General features: G+C 42.7%; 1 protein-coding gene across 2 annotated transcripts; it reads left to right on the top strand.

Annotated features, from left to right (window-relative positions):
- Positions 1-375: 375 nt before the first annotated feature.
- On the top strand, positions 376-6,404 carry LOC112251682 (tetraspanin-8-like). Of its 2 annotated transcripts, none has more exons than XM_042316686.1 (9): positions 376-515; positions 670-726; positions 1,627-1,749; positions 2,129-2,194; positions 2,318-2,413; positions 2,972-3,076; positions 3,187-3,225; positions 3,328-3,408; positions 5,956-6,404. In XM_042316686.1, the coding sequence occupies exons 1-9, from the start codon at positions 462-464 to the stop codon at positions 6,223-6,225; spliced, it is 891 nt and encodes a 296-aa protein (XP_042172620.1). In that variant the 5' UTR covers positions 376-461; the 3' UTR covers positions 6,226-6,404. The 2 variants fall into 2 exon arrangements, with proteins under 2 accessions (XP_042172620.1, XP_042172621.1); XM_042316687.1 differs by having other exon boundaries at positions 3,187-3,207; positions 5,956-6,403.
- Positions 6,405-13,536: the final 7,132 nt, after the last annotated feature.

Raw genomic sequence — 13,536 nt, 5'->3', positions numbered from 1 at the left:
GATCCTAGGTCAGATTACATGGATGGTGGGGGGAGATCTGATCCTAGGTCAGCACTCCTACTCAGAGGTTTTATGACTATGGGCCCAGCTCCCTTTTTTACATGGTGTACTCTCCATATAACCTGTATAGAATCCATCTGTATCTTGTATGTCTTCGTGGGGTCATGAACTATAACACAACCTTATGAATCAGGAACAGTCCTGGGTTGTATTCGTTAGGCACCAAACTGAAGACAGATAACAAACTGGGAGGGACTAACTGAACCTGTCCAATAAGAAACACTTTTTAAAAATGTTTATATGATGTGCACCAATGAACACCAACCTGATGTCTAAGAGGAACTCTGTAAAATCACTGTCAAGACACTTGTCGGTTACATGAAATTACATAAAACCCAGAGTTCTTCTTTCAATGCACATTCTCTCAGAGAACGAGTCAGAGGTGAGACCAGAGCTGCAACATGTGTTCCTGCTCTATTAGAGGCTGGCTGCTTTTCTTCACAATCCTACAAGTGGTAACGCAACACTTAAATATCATGTTATTGTGTTGGATTTATTTTTTATCAATCAATAACGGAAACTATTTTTAATAAATCTAAAAATGGTGTCCAATATTATGAATATATTAATTTTATTATCGTTTTTCTCCCTAAATGTATTTTTTTTCAGATTGGTGGCATGAGTTTCATTGTCACCCCTTGGAAGTATTACAGGAGCAGAGAAAATGTAAGTAACATTTTCTAACCTGTTATTTTCCTCTTGTAGTAACTGCATTGGAACAAACTAGTGTTAACTACAAGATGAACGTCTGTCTGATGGGTGTGTGTTAATGTTGAAGGACCTAGATGAACGTCTGTCTCCTGTCTGATGGGTGTGTGTTAATGTTGAAGGACCTAGATGAACGTCTGTCTCCTGTCTGATGGGTGTGTGTTAATGTTGAAGGACCTAGATGAACGTCTGTCTCCAGTCTGATGGGTGTGTGTTAATGTTGAAGGACCTGGATGAATGTGTGTCTCCAGTCTGATGGGTGTGTGTTAATGTTGAAGGACCTGGATGAATGTGTGTCTCCTGTCTGATGGGTGTGTGTTAATGTTGAAGGACCTGGATGAATGTGTGTCTCCTGTCTGATGGGTGTGTGTTAATGTTGAAGGACCTAGATGAACGTCTGTCTCCTGTCTGATGGGTGTGTGTTAATGTTGAAGGACCTGTCTCCTGATGAATGTTGTCTCCTCCAGTCTGATGGGTGTGTGTTAATGTTGAAGGACCTGGATGAATGTGTGTCTCCTGTCTGATGGGTGTGTGTTAATGTTGAAGGACCTGGATGAATGTGTGTCTCCTGTCTGATGGGTGTGTGTTAATGTTGAAGGACCTAGATGAACGTCTGTCTCCTGTCTGATGGGTGTGTGTTAATGTTGAAGGACCTAGATGAACGTCTGTCTCCTGTCTGATGGGTGTGTGTTAATGTTGAAGGACCTAGATGAACGTCTGTCTCCTGTCTGATGGGTGTGTGTTAATGTTGAAGGACCTAGATGAACGTCTGTCTCCAGTCTGATGGGTGTGTGTTAATGTTGAAGGACCTAGATGAACGTCTGTCTCCTGTCTGATGGGTGTGTGTTAATGTTGAAGGACCTAGATGAACGTCTGTCTCCTGTCAGATGGACTATCTTCACAGCAGGTGTGGTCTCCTTTCTCCTTGGCATCACGGGTCTGCATGGAGCTCGTAAGAAGAACAAGAACTTCCTGATCACGGTACGTTCAGTTCTTAAAGGGGCAATCTGGGATTCAAACATTGCCATCATCTTGATGCTATTTTGTAAACCGCTGAGGGATGGGGCTTGAAAAATGTAACCACTCTCAAACCTGGAAGATGGTTGAACTGAGCTCCTGAGGCTTTATAAGTTATATTCTTCAATAATAAATAGCTATATATTGTTAATATAAAAGTCCAAAAACCGATGGCTCAATCCCAGATATCCCCTGTATTAAAGCCAAAATCTAATTGGTATAATCAACAAATGAAATACTTATTATTTGACCCGTTACACTAAGACCAAGCCAAGTACATCATGGGGTACAGTGTACTGCCCAAAATATATCCTGTTTATTCTTTTCTTTACCCATGGGGCAGTATTCAGTTGGATCTTGTCTGCGATGCTTTGGACTGGGGTTTCTGACCTACTACCTTCCACCACAGGTAGGACAGAATTACAGGTTCAAGTCCATAAAAATGTAATTAAACAAATATTTAAAAACAACATTGGTATTTATTGAATTCTGTATCCAATCCCCCCCCCCCCAAAAAAAACATAATCTCCAGCTTCCAAATATGATGAAAGCCTGGTATGAAGGGTACATCCCGTTGCACACAAATGGAAGAGATGTGGTACCAGGACTGACGGAACTGCAAACCACTGTAAGTTATTATCTCAAATCAAATCAAATGTATTTATAAAGCCCTTCGTACATCAGCTGATATCTCAAAGTGCTGTACAGAAACCCAGCCTAAAACCCCAAACAGCAAGCAATGCAGGTGTAGAAGCACGGTGGCTAGGAAAAACTCCCTATAAAGGCCAAAACCTAGGAAGAAACCTAGAGAGGAACCAGGCTATGTGGGGTGGCCAGTCCTCTTCTGGCTGTGCCGGGTGGAGATTATAACAGAACATGGCCAAGATGTTCAAATGTTCATAAATGACCAGCATGGTCGAATAATAATAAGGCAGAACAGTTGAAACTGGAGCAGTTATCTAACAGGATGTGTTTTTTTATAATCAGTTAAACTGGTCTAAACTAGATTTTAAGACATTAACACCCATGTCATTAAATGTTTCACTTTAATCAACAACAAACAGTCAGAAAAGCTGATAGGTTGTCCCGGAAGTACTTTTCAAATAATTCTGTTAAATATTTAATTAAATGTGAATTGCCTTGTTTGTCTTGTTTCTTGTTTCACTCTTCTTAAAACTCTGAACAGGGTGAATGCTGTGGATTGGTCAATGGGTATAAAGATTGGGGTTCTCATGTCCCCTCCTCGTGTACATGCAATCCACTCCGACTAGAGTCCTGTGTTTTTACTGAGGTCAGACGGGGTCTTACTTGTACAGAAATTACACTGGGACTGTCTGTACATTCACTGTATACTTGTATGGACTGAACACTGAAATGTGTGTATTTTCTCCCTGCATACAGCATGGCTTTGTTTACAAAGAAGTGAGTCTTGGTTTTCCTGTACGTACAGTAGTCTAGTTATTCTAATTTAATAGCTAAACATAACATAGAGCTGTTGGTGTTATTATTCATTGTGTAATTCCTTTGTCGGTATTATTTCAGCCTTGTCTGGATCTAATTGTGAAGATTTCCATGGACATGAATATTGTGAGGAACACCTGTATTTTCTACGTGGTCATTACGGTGAGTGCTGCATTTGTATCGTAGAAGAGCCAGTCTGAGGTCCTGAGAGCTCTGGACAAGGTTTTTATCAAGGATCTCTCTGTACTTATTTTTTTTGTGTGTGGGGGGGGTTGCTCCCGAGTGGCACAGCAGTCCTATGCACTGCATGAGTGCTAGAGGTGTCACTAGAGACCCTGGTTCGATTCCAGGCTGTATCACAACCAGACGTGATTGGTTTCCCCATATGGCGGCGCACATTTGACCCAGCATCGTCCGGGTTAGGGTTTGGCTGGGGTAGGCCGTCGTTGAAAATAAGAATTTGTTCTTAACTGACTTGTCTACTTAAAAAAAAATACAAAACTTTGCTCCGTTCATCTTTCCCTCAATCCTGACTAGTCTCCCAGTCCCTGCCACCACGTTACAGATCGCATTCACACTTCTCCAGCAGTTGCATTGTATGCACGCCACGTACTTTCTCACCCTAAAACCAGGATGTCGAATAATTCTAATAAGTTAGGTTTAAATCAAATTCTACAAGAAACAAGCTTTGTTCTTTCAACAACAATAAATGGATGTGAAATGTAGCCTAATGATGTCATAAAATAAGACATGACGTAATGCTGTTGAACCTCTGTTACCTAGGCCTAGGGTAAGGGCTTTTGGATAAAAATACATTACAAATAAATATGTAAATAAACAATTGTTACAAGAAAAATTACTTCTAAATACGAGGTTCACGGGTATTCACCTAGATGTTCAACTGTCGTTTCATGATGGGCATTGACACATCCTGGAGGGGGTTTTACACACGTCGCCTACATCATGGAGGGGGTTTTACACACGTCGCCTACATCCTGGAGGGGGTTTTACACACGTCGCCTACATCCTGGAGGGGGTTTTACACACATCCAAAACAGGAGCTGCAGTGCTAAAATAATGTAGGCCTGCCTACAACACATAGATACAAAGGTAATATAATGTAGGCCTGCCTACAACACATAGATACAAAGGTAATATAATGTAGGCCTGCCTACAACACATAGATACAAAGGTAATATAATGTAGGTCTGCCTACAACACATAGATACAAAGGTAAAATAATGTAGGCCTGCCTACAACACATAGATACAAAGGTAATATAATGTAGGTCTGCCTACAACACATAGATACAAAGGTAATATAATGTAGGCCTGCCTACAACACATAGATACAAAGGTAATATAATGTAGGCCTGCCTACAACACATATATACAAAGGTAATATAATGTAGGCCTGCCTACAACACATAGATACAAAGGTAATATAATGTAGGCCTGCCTACAACACATAGATACAAAGGTAATATAATGTAGGCCTGCCTACAACACATAGATACAAAGGTAATATAATGTAGGCCTGCCTACAACACATAGATACAAAGGTAATATAATGTAGGCCTGCCTACAACACATAGATACAAAGGTAATATAATGTAGGTCTGCCTACAACACATAGATACAAAGGTAATATAATGTAGGCCTGCCTACAACACATAGATACAAAGGTAATATAATGTAGGCCTGCCTACAACACATAGATACAAATATAATGGTAAACATAATGTAGGGGGTTACAACACATAGATACAAAGGTAAAATGTAGGTCTGCCTACAACACATGATACAAAGGTCTAATGTAGGTCCTGCCTACAACACATAGATACAAAGGTAAAATAATGTAGGTCTGCCTACAACACATAGATACAAAGGTAAAATAATGTAGGCCTGCCTACAACACATAGATACAAAGGTAAAATAATGTAGGTCTGCCTACAACACATAGATACAAAGGTAATATAATGTAGGTCTGCCTACAACACATAGATACAAAGGTAAAATAATGTAGGCCTGCCTACAACACATAGATACAAAGGTAAAATAATGTAGGTCTGCCTACAACACATAGATACAAAGGTAAAATAATGTAGGCCTGCCTACAACACATAGATACAAAGGTAAAATAATGTAGGTCTGCCTACAACACATAGATACAAAGGTAATATAATGTAGGTCTGCCTACAACACATAGATACAAAGGTAATATAATGTAGGTCTGCCTACAACACATAGATACAAAGGTAATATAATGTAGGTCTGCCTACAACACATAGATACAAAGGTAAAATAATGTAGGTCTGCCTACAACACATAGATACAAAGGTAATATAATGTAGGTCTGCCTACAACACATAGATACAAAGGTAATATAATGTAGGTCTGCCTACAACACATAGATACAAAGGGAATGTCACTGTTCTGCTCCTATCAACCTTGATATTTTAATGAAGCTTCGCTGATTAAGATGACTTTCCAAGCGGTCTCACAAGCCAAACACTTTATTGACGGCCATGACTAGCTTTCTTAATTACATTGGGCAGGGAAAAAAAAGAGAACAGCCTTCATTGAGAGGAAAGGAAGATATGCTTGATTTTTAATAACATAAGTATTAAAACAACACATCTGTTTACAATATACAAGCCATATCTTATAGGTTGAAAATAAAACCCATTTCATTGTCTCTTACTTGCAGGCCATTGTAATGCTTCTGGCGTTGGTAATGACCCGTAGACTCCAAAAAGCCTCCTCGGCTGAGGTGACCATGGATCTTAGCTATAGAAACGCAACCAACATGGAAATGGCAACTACTCCTCAAGCTCCTCCCATGCTGCCTGCCACACAAGCTCCTCCCATGCTGCCTGCCACACAAGCTCCTCCCATGCTGTCTTCAACACAAGCTCCTCTTCATGCCAGCTCTTATTACCAGCCACCTCCTCCGTACCAGTACGATGGGAAACACTAGAGGGACGTGACTGACCTGCGAACCCATGTTGAATTTCCTCATTGGTTACAACTGGACCAGGGTTAGGTTTAAGGCTAGGGTTAAGGTTAGGGTTGGGGTTAAGGTTAGGGTTGGGGTTAAGACTAGGGTTAAGGTTAGGGTTGGGGTTAAGACTAGGGTTAAAGTTAGGGTTGGGGTTAAGACTAGGGTTAAAGTTAGGGTTGGGGTTAAGACTAGGGTTAAAGGAAGGGTTGGGGTTAAGACTAGGGTTAAGGTTAGGGTTGGGGTTAAGACTAGGGTTAAGGTTAGGGTTGGGGTTAAGACTAGGGTTAAAGTTAGGGTTGGGACCCTAGGGTTAAGGTTAGGGTTGGGGTTAAGACTAGGGTTAAAGGTAAGGTTAGGGTTGGGGTTAAGACTAGGGTTAAAGTTAGGGTTGGGGTTAAGACTAGGGTTAAAGTTAGGGTTGGGGTTAAGACTAGGGTTAAAGTTAGGGTTGGGGTTAAGACTAGGGTTAAGGTTAGGGTTGGGGTTAAGACTAGGGTTAAAGTTAGGGTTGGGGTTAAGACTAGGGTTAAAGTTAGGGTTGGGGTTAAGACTAGGGTTAAAGTTAGGGTTGGGGTTAAGACTAGGGTTAAGGTTAGGGTTGGGGTTAAGACTAGGGTTAAGGTTAGGGTTGGGGTTAAGACTAGGGTTAAGGTTAGGGTTGGGGTTAAGACTAGGGTTAAGGTTAGGGTTGAGGTTGGGGTCAGTTTGAGTGTTTTCCTTCATTGGACTGCCAATGTGTTGCACCCCAATATGCCTTAGTAACGGCTGAGCACACAGGTCTTCCTCGGTACCAATTTGTTTGTGGGTTCTGGAAGTAACGTGCCCGAGGGAAGGGGCCCATTTCATTGTCAAACAATCACCCACGTGAATCACCAGTTTTCCTGTCTGGTAACTCCTCTAACATCAAATAAACTTATTTTCTAAATACTTTGTCTCATTTTCTAAAGTTCTAGACTCTACTGTTTAACTCAGTGAATCATTTGTTGGCTTTCAGTGATGTGTATAAAGGGTTCATGTGTTCATGTTTCTTGTGGAGGTTGTCAAGGCTGCTTTGTTATATCCCAGCATCCTGTTCAACAGTGTTGTGCCTCACATGCAGGTATACGCAGTACGTGCAGATCAGTGCTGGAAAAAAGACAAAACTCACAGTACTTTGTTTCAGAGGAATGGAAAGCAATGCTTGTCGTGAGAAATTAAACCACAAGAGTGTAGACAAGGGTCTTCCAACTATTGAAAAGGTCCCTTTGGTTTACTCTGTTTAAATGTAGGACAATACAACCAAACTGCACCCTCACAGAATTGTAATGCTTGTGTCGTCAGAATTGTAACCACAAGAGTGCAGGTGGGACACACTTCCACCTATTGAAAAAGCCCCTTTGTTTTTACTCTGTTTAAATGTATGACTTTATAACCGAACTGCAACCTGGCGGAAGTTACTACTATGGTCATAATAAAATGCAGAACTTCATCCTAAATTGTACCCTATACCCTACATAGTGCCCAATGGGCCCTGGTCAAAAGTAGTGTACTATATAGGGAATAGGGTGTCATTTGGGATGCAGGTGTACTCTTCGTGTGACTTAGCATTTGCATGTTTTCCAATGAAGAAGGAAGTGGTTGGAATGTTGACTGACATCTCGCTCAGGGTGAAGTTTCCCCTAGGTGATCTAGGATCAGGTCCCCCTCCCCCAATCCTAACCTTAACCATTGGTGAGGACAATGCTAAACAGACCCAGGATCGGAGTCTCGGGGTAACTACAGCCTGCAATCTCTATAAGGGACACACTCCAACACTCCGACATCATTTACAAACAAAGCATTTGTGTTTAGTGAGTCCACCAGATCAGAGGCATTAGAGATAACCAGGGACGTTCTCTGTTTAGTGAGTCCACCAGATCAGAGGCAGTAGAGATAACCAGGGACGTTCTCTGTTTAGTGAGTCCACCAGATCAGAGGCATTAGAGATAACCAGGGACGTTCTCTGTTTAGTGAGTCCACCAGATCAGAGGCATTAGAGATAACCAGGGACGTTCTCTGTTTAGTGATTCCACCAGATCAGAGGCAGTAGAGATAACCAGGGACGTTCTCTGTTTAGTGAGTCCACCAGATCAGAGGCAGTAGAGATAACCAGGGATGTTCTCTTGAATTGGACCATTTCCTGTCCCTCTAAGCATTCAAAATGTAATGAGTACTTTTGGGTGTCAGGGAAAATGTTTGGAGTAAAAAGTACAGCATTTTCTTTAGGAATGTAATGAAGTAAAAGTTGTCCAAAATATAAATAGTAAATGTGAAGTACAAAAAACAACTTAAGTAGTACTTTAAAGGTTTTTACTTTAAAAAATATATATATATTTTTGCCTTTATTTAACCAGGTAGGCCAGTTGAGAACAAGTTCTCATTTATAACTGCAACCTGGCCAAGATAAAGCAAAGCAGTGCGACACAAACAACAACATAGAGTTACACATGGAATTTTAACAAGCGTACAGTCAATAACACAATACAAAAAAAAAAATAAAGTCTATATACAGTGTGTGCAAATGGCTTGAGGAGGTAAGGCAATACATAGGCCATAGTAGCAAGTAATTATAATTTAGCAAATGAACACTGGAGTGATAGATGTGCAGATGATGATGTGTAAGTAGAAATACTGGTGTGCAAAAGAGCAGAAAAGTAAATAAAAACAAATATGGGAATGAGGTAGGTAGACTGGGTGGGCTATATACAGATGTGCTATGTAAGCTGCAGTGGTCAGTTAGCTGCTCAGATAGCTGATGTTTAAAGTTAGTGAGGGAAATATAAGTCTCCAGCTTCAGTGATTTTTGCAATTCGTTCCAGTCATTGGCAGCAGAGAACTGGTAGGAAAGGCGGCCAAAGGAGGTGTTGACTTTGGGGATGACCAGTGAGATATACCTGCTGGAGCACATGCTGCGGGTGGGTGTTGTTATTGTGACCAGTGAGCTGAGATAAGGCGGAGCTTTACCTAGTATAGACTTATAGATGACCTGGAGCCAGTGGGTCTGGCGACAAATATGTAGCGAGGGCCAGCCGATTAGAGCATACAGGTCGCAGTGGTAGGTGGTATATGGGGCTTTGGTAGCAAAACGGATGGCACTGTGATAGACTGCATCCAGTTTGCTGAGTAGAGTGTTGGAGGCTATTTTGTAAATGACATCGCTGAAGTCGAGGATCGGTAGGATAGTCAGTTTTACTATGGTATGTTTGGCGGCGTGAGCGAAGGAGGCTTTGTTGCGGATTAGAAAGCTGATTCAAGATTTAATTTTTGACTGGGGACGTTTAATATGAGTCTGGAAGGAACGTTTTCAGTCTAGCCAGACACCTAGGTATTTGTAGTTGTCCACATATTCTAAGTCAGAACCGTCCAGAGTAGTAATGCTAGTCAGGCGGGCGGGTGAGGGCAGTGAACGATTGAAAAGCATTCATTTAGTTTTACTAGCATTTAAGAGCAGTTGGAGGCCACGGAAGGAGTGCTTTATGGAATTGAAGCTTGTTTGAAGGTTTGTTAACACAGTGTTCAAAGAAGGGCCAGATGAATACAGAATGGTGTCGTCTGCGTGGAGGTGTATCAGGGAATCACCCGCAGCAAGAGCGACATCGTTGATATATACAGAGAAGAGAGTAGGCCCGAGAATTGAACCCTGTGGTACCCCCATAGAGACTGCCAGAGGACCGGACAACAGGCCCTCCGATTTGACACACTGAACTCTATCTGAGGAGTAGTTGGTGAACCAGGCAATGCAGTCATTTGAGACACCAAGGCTGTTGAGTCTGCCGATAAGAATACGATGATTGACAGAGTCGAAAGCCTTGGCCAGGTCGATGAAGACGGCTGCACAGTACAATCTTTTATCAATGACGGTTAGGATATCGGTTAGTACCTTGAGCGTGGCGGAGGTGCACCCGTGACCGGCTCGGAAACCGGATTGCACAGCGGAGAAGGTACGGTGGGATTCAAAATGGCCAGTGATCTGTTTATTAACTTAGCTCTACAACCAACATGGAAATGGGAACTATTCTTCGAACTCCTCCCATGCTGTCTTCCAAGGAAGTTGCTCCCATGCTTTCTTCCACACAAGCTTCACACAAGCTTCCTTTCACTCAAGCTCCTCCCATGCATCCATGCTGCCTTCCACACAACAACCTCCCATGCTGCCTTCAACACATTCTCCTCCCGTGGTGCCTTCAACACAAGCTCCTCCCGTGCTGCCTTCAACACAAGCTCCTCTCATGCTACTTTCAACACAATCTCCTCCCATGCTGCCTTCAACACAAGCTCCTCCCATGCTGCCTTCAACAAAAGTTGCTCCCATGCTGCCTTCAACACAAGCTCCTCCCACGCTGCCTTCAACATATGCTCCTCCCATGCTGCCTTCAACACAAGCTGCTCCCATGCTGCCTTCAACACAAGCTCCTCCCATGCTGCCTTCAACACAAGCTCCTCCCATGCTGCCTTCAACACAAGCTCCTCCCATGCTGCCTTCAACATATTATCCTCCCATGCTGCCTTCAACACAAGCTCCTCCCATGCTGCCTTCAACACAAGCTCCTCCCATGCTGCCTTCAACACAATCTCCTCCCATGCTGCCTTCAACATATTATCCTCCCATGCTGCCTTCAACACAAGCTCCTCCCATGCTGCCTTCAACACAAGCTCCTCCCATGCTGCCTTCAACACAAGCTCCTCCCATGCTGTCTTCAACACAAGCTCCTCCCATGCTGCCTTCAACACAAGCTCCTCCCATGCTGCCTTCAACACAAGCTCCTCCCATGCGGCTTTCAACACAAGCTCCTCCCATGCTGCCTTCAACACAAGCTCCTCCCATGCTGCATTCAACATATTATCCTCCCATGCTGCCTTCAACACAAGCTCCTCCCATGCTGCCTTCAACACAAGCTCCTCCCATGCTGCCTTAAACACAAGCTCCTTGCATGCTTTCTTCAACACAAGCTCCTCCCATGCTGTCTTCAACACAAGCTCCTCCCATGCTACCTTCAACACAAGCTCCTCCCATGCTGCCTTCAACACAAGCTCCTCCCATGCTGCCTTCAACACAAGCTCCTCCCATGCTGCCTTCAACACAAGCTCCTCCCATGCTGCCTTCAACACAAGCTCCTCCCGTGCTGCCTTCAACACAAGCTCCTCCCATGCTGTCTTCAACACAAGCTCCTCCCATGCTGTCTTCAACACAAGCTCCTCCCATGCTGCCTTCAACATATGCTCCTCCTGTGCTGCCTTCAACACAAGCTCCTCCCATGCTGCCTTCAACACAAGCTCCTCCCATGCTGCCTTCAACACAAGCTCCTCCCATGCTGCCTTCAACACAAGCTCCTCCCTACGCCAATGTGTATGACCCGCCACCTACTCCGTACCAAGAGGTTGGGAAAAACTAACTTGAATTTCCTCATTGGTTTAAAATGAAGGTAGGGTTTGGGGTTAGGGAGTGTTACATGCTTCCCAGTGGAAACAAAGTGGAAACAGTTTGCGCATATATAATGACAACATTTTGTGACATTTTTCTTCTTTTTGGTGTTTCGGCAGGTTTTTTCCCGGCTGTACAAGCACACAAAATGTTTTCTTGAGGCAAGTCGAAGTTCGGTAGCCGGAGTCTACGCCCCTTCATCGGTGATTTGTCAACAGTAGTGCTCCTAGTAGGAGTGGATGGGTTTCCTCAATTAACTGTTTGTTGTCATTTACAGAGTGATGGATAGTTTTCATGCACATTTTTTCATTGAGAAATACTGCAACAAACATCTTATATAGATTTATAATTAATTGTGTGACTAAGACCTCTGCAAAAATGTCAAAATGCATTACAGATTTCTTGGCTATGAGTCAGAAAGTTACAGGCGCACAAATACCATAGCCCCAAGACATGCTAACCTGTCACCATTACACAACACGGTTAGATCTTTTGCAGATCTGATCTGATTGGTCAAAAGAATTGGGCTGCCTGTGTAAACGCCCCCAAAGTGCTGCAGTGGCCTTGAGTAATCTTATCCCACCCTTTCACATACTCTCTAAGAGGTGTCTGTCTGCACTTGTGGCGTTGATCCGGAAACATCTAAAACTTCACTTTAATGCTACTTAATTTGGCTACTACGACTGAAATATTAATCTTTCAGAAAATAATTAAATTGAAAGGTATTTCTGTTTTTCTGTTTAATGGCAGTGCCTTGACTTGGACTTCTGATTACAAATGGCATTCCTATCTGAACTCGTCAGCTCATTGTTATTCTGTGCAGAGCAGAGTGAAGGATCCAGATTCTTTACAGAGTGAGGTACTGGACTTGTACAGTGCCTTGCGAAAGTATTCGGCCCCCTTGAACTTTGCGACCATTTGCCACATTTCAGGCTTCAAACATAAAGATATAAAACTGTATTTTTTTGTGAAGAATCAACAACAAGTGGGACACAATCATGAATTGGAACGACATTTTTTGGATATTTCAAACTTTTTTAACAAATCAAAAACTGAAAAATTGGGCGTGCAAAATTATTCAGCCCCTTTACTTTCAGTGCAGCAAACTCTCTCCAGAAGTTCAGTGAGGATCTCTGAATGATCCAATGTTGACCTAAATGACTAATGATGATAAATACAATCCACCTGTGTGTAATCAAGTCTCCGTATAAATGCACCTGCACTGTGATAGTCTCAGAGGTCCGTTAAAAGCGCAGAGAGCATCATGAAGAACAAGGAACACACCAGGCAGGTCCGAGATACTGTTGTGAAGAAGTTTAAAGCCGGATTTGGATACAAAAAGATTTCCCAAGCTTTAAACAACCCAAGGAGCACTGTGCAAGTGATAATATTGAAATGGAAGGAGTATCAGACCACTGCAAATCTACCAAGACCTGGCCGTCCCTCTAAACTTTCAGCTCATACAAGGAGAAGACTGATCAGAGATGCAGCCAAGAGGCCCATGATCACTCTGGATGAACTGCAGAGATCTACAGCTGAGGTGGGAGACTCTGTCCATAGGACAACAATCAGTCGTATATTGCACAAATCTGGCCTTTATGGAAGAGTGGCAAGAAGAAAGCCATTTCTTAAAGATATCCATAAAAAGTGTTGTTTAAAGTTTGCCACAAGCCACCTGGGAGAAACACCAAACATGTGGAAGAAGGTGCTCTGGTCAGATGAAACCAAAATTGAACTTTTTGGCAACAATGCAAAACGTTATGTTTGGCGTAAAAGCAACACAGCTCATCACCCTGAACACACCATCCCCACTGTCAAACATGGTGGTGGCAGCATCATGGTTTGGG

Source organism: Oncorhynchus tshawytscha, unplaced genomic scaffold (genome assembly GCF_018296145.1).
Source record: "Oncorhynchus tshawytscha isolate Ot180627B unplaced genomic scaffold, Otsh_v2.0 Un_scaffold_4092_pilon_pilon, whole genome shotgun sequence".
In the NCBI taxonomy this organism is placed as follows: Eukaryota; Metazoa; Chordata; class Actinopteri; order Salmoniformes; family Salmonidae; genus Oncorhynchus; species Oncorhynchus tshawytscha.
Note: the sequence above shows the minus strand (reverse complement) of the source record. Positions and strands in the feature narration are given on the sequence as shown.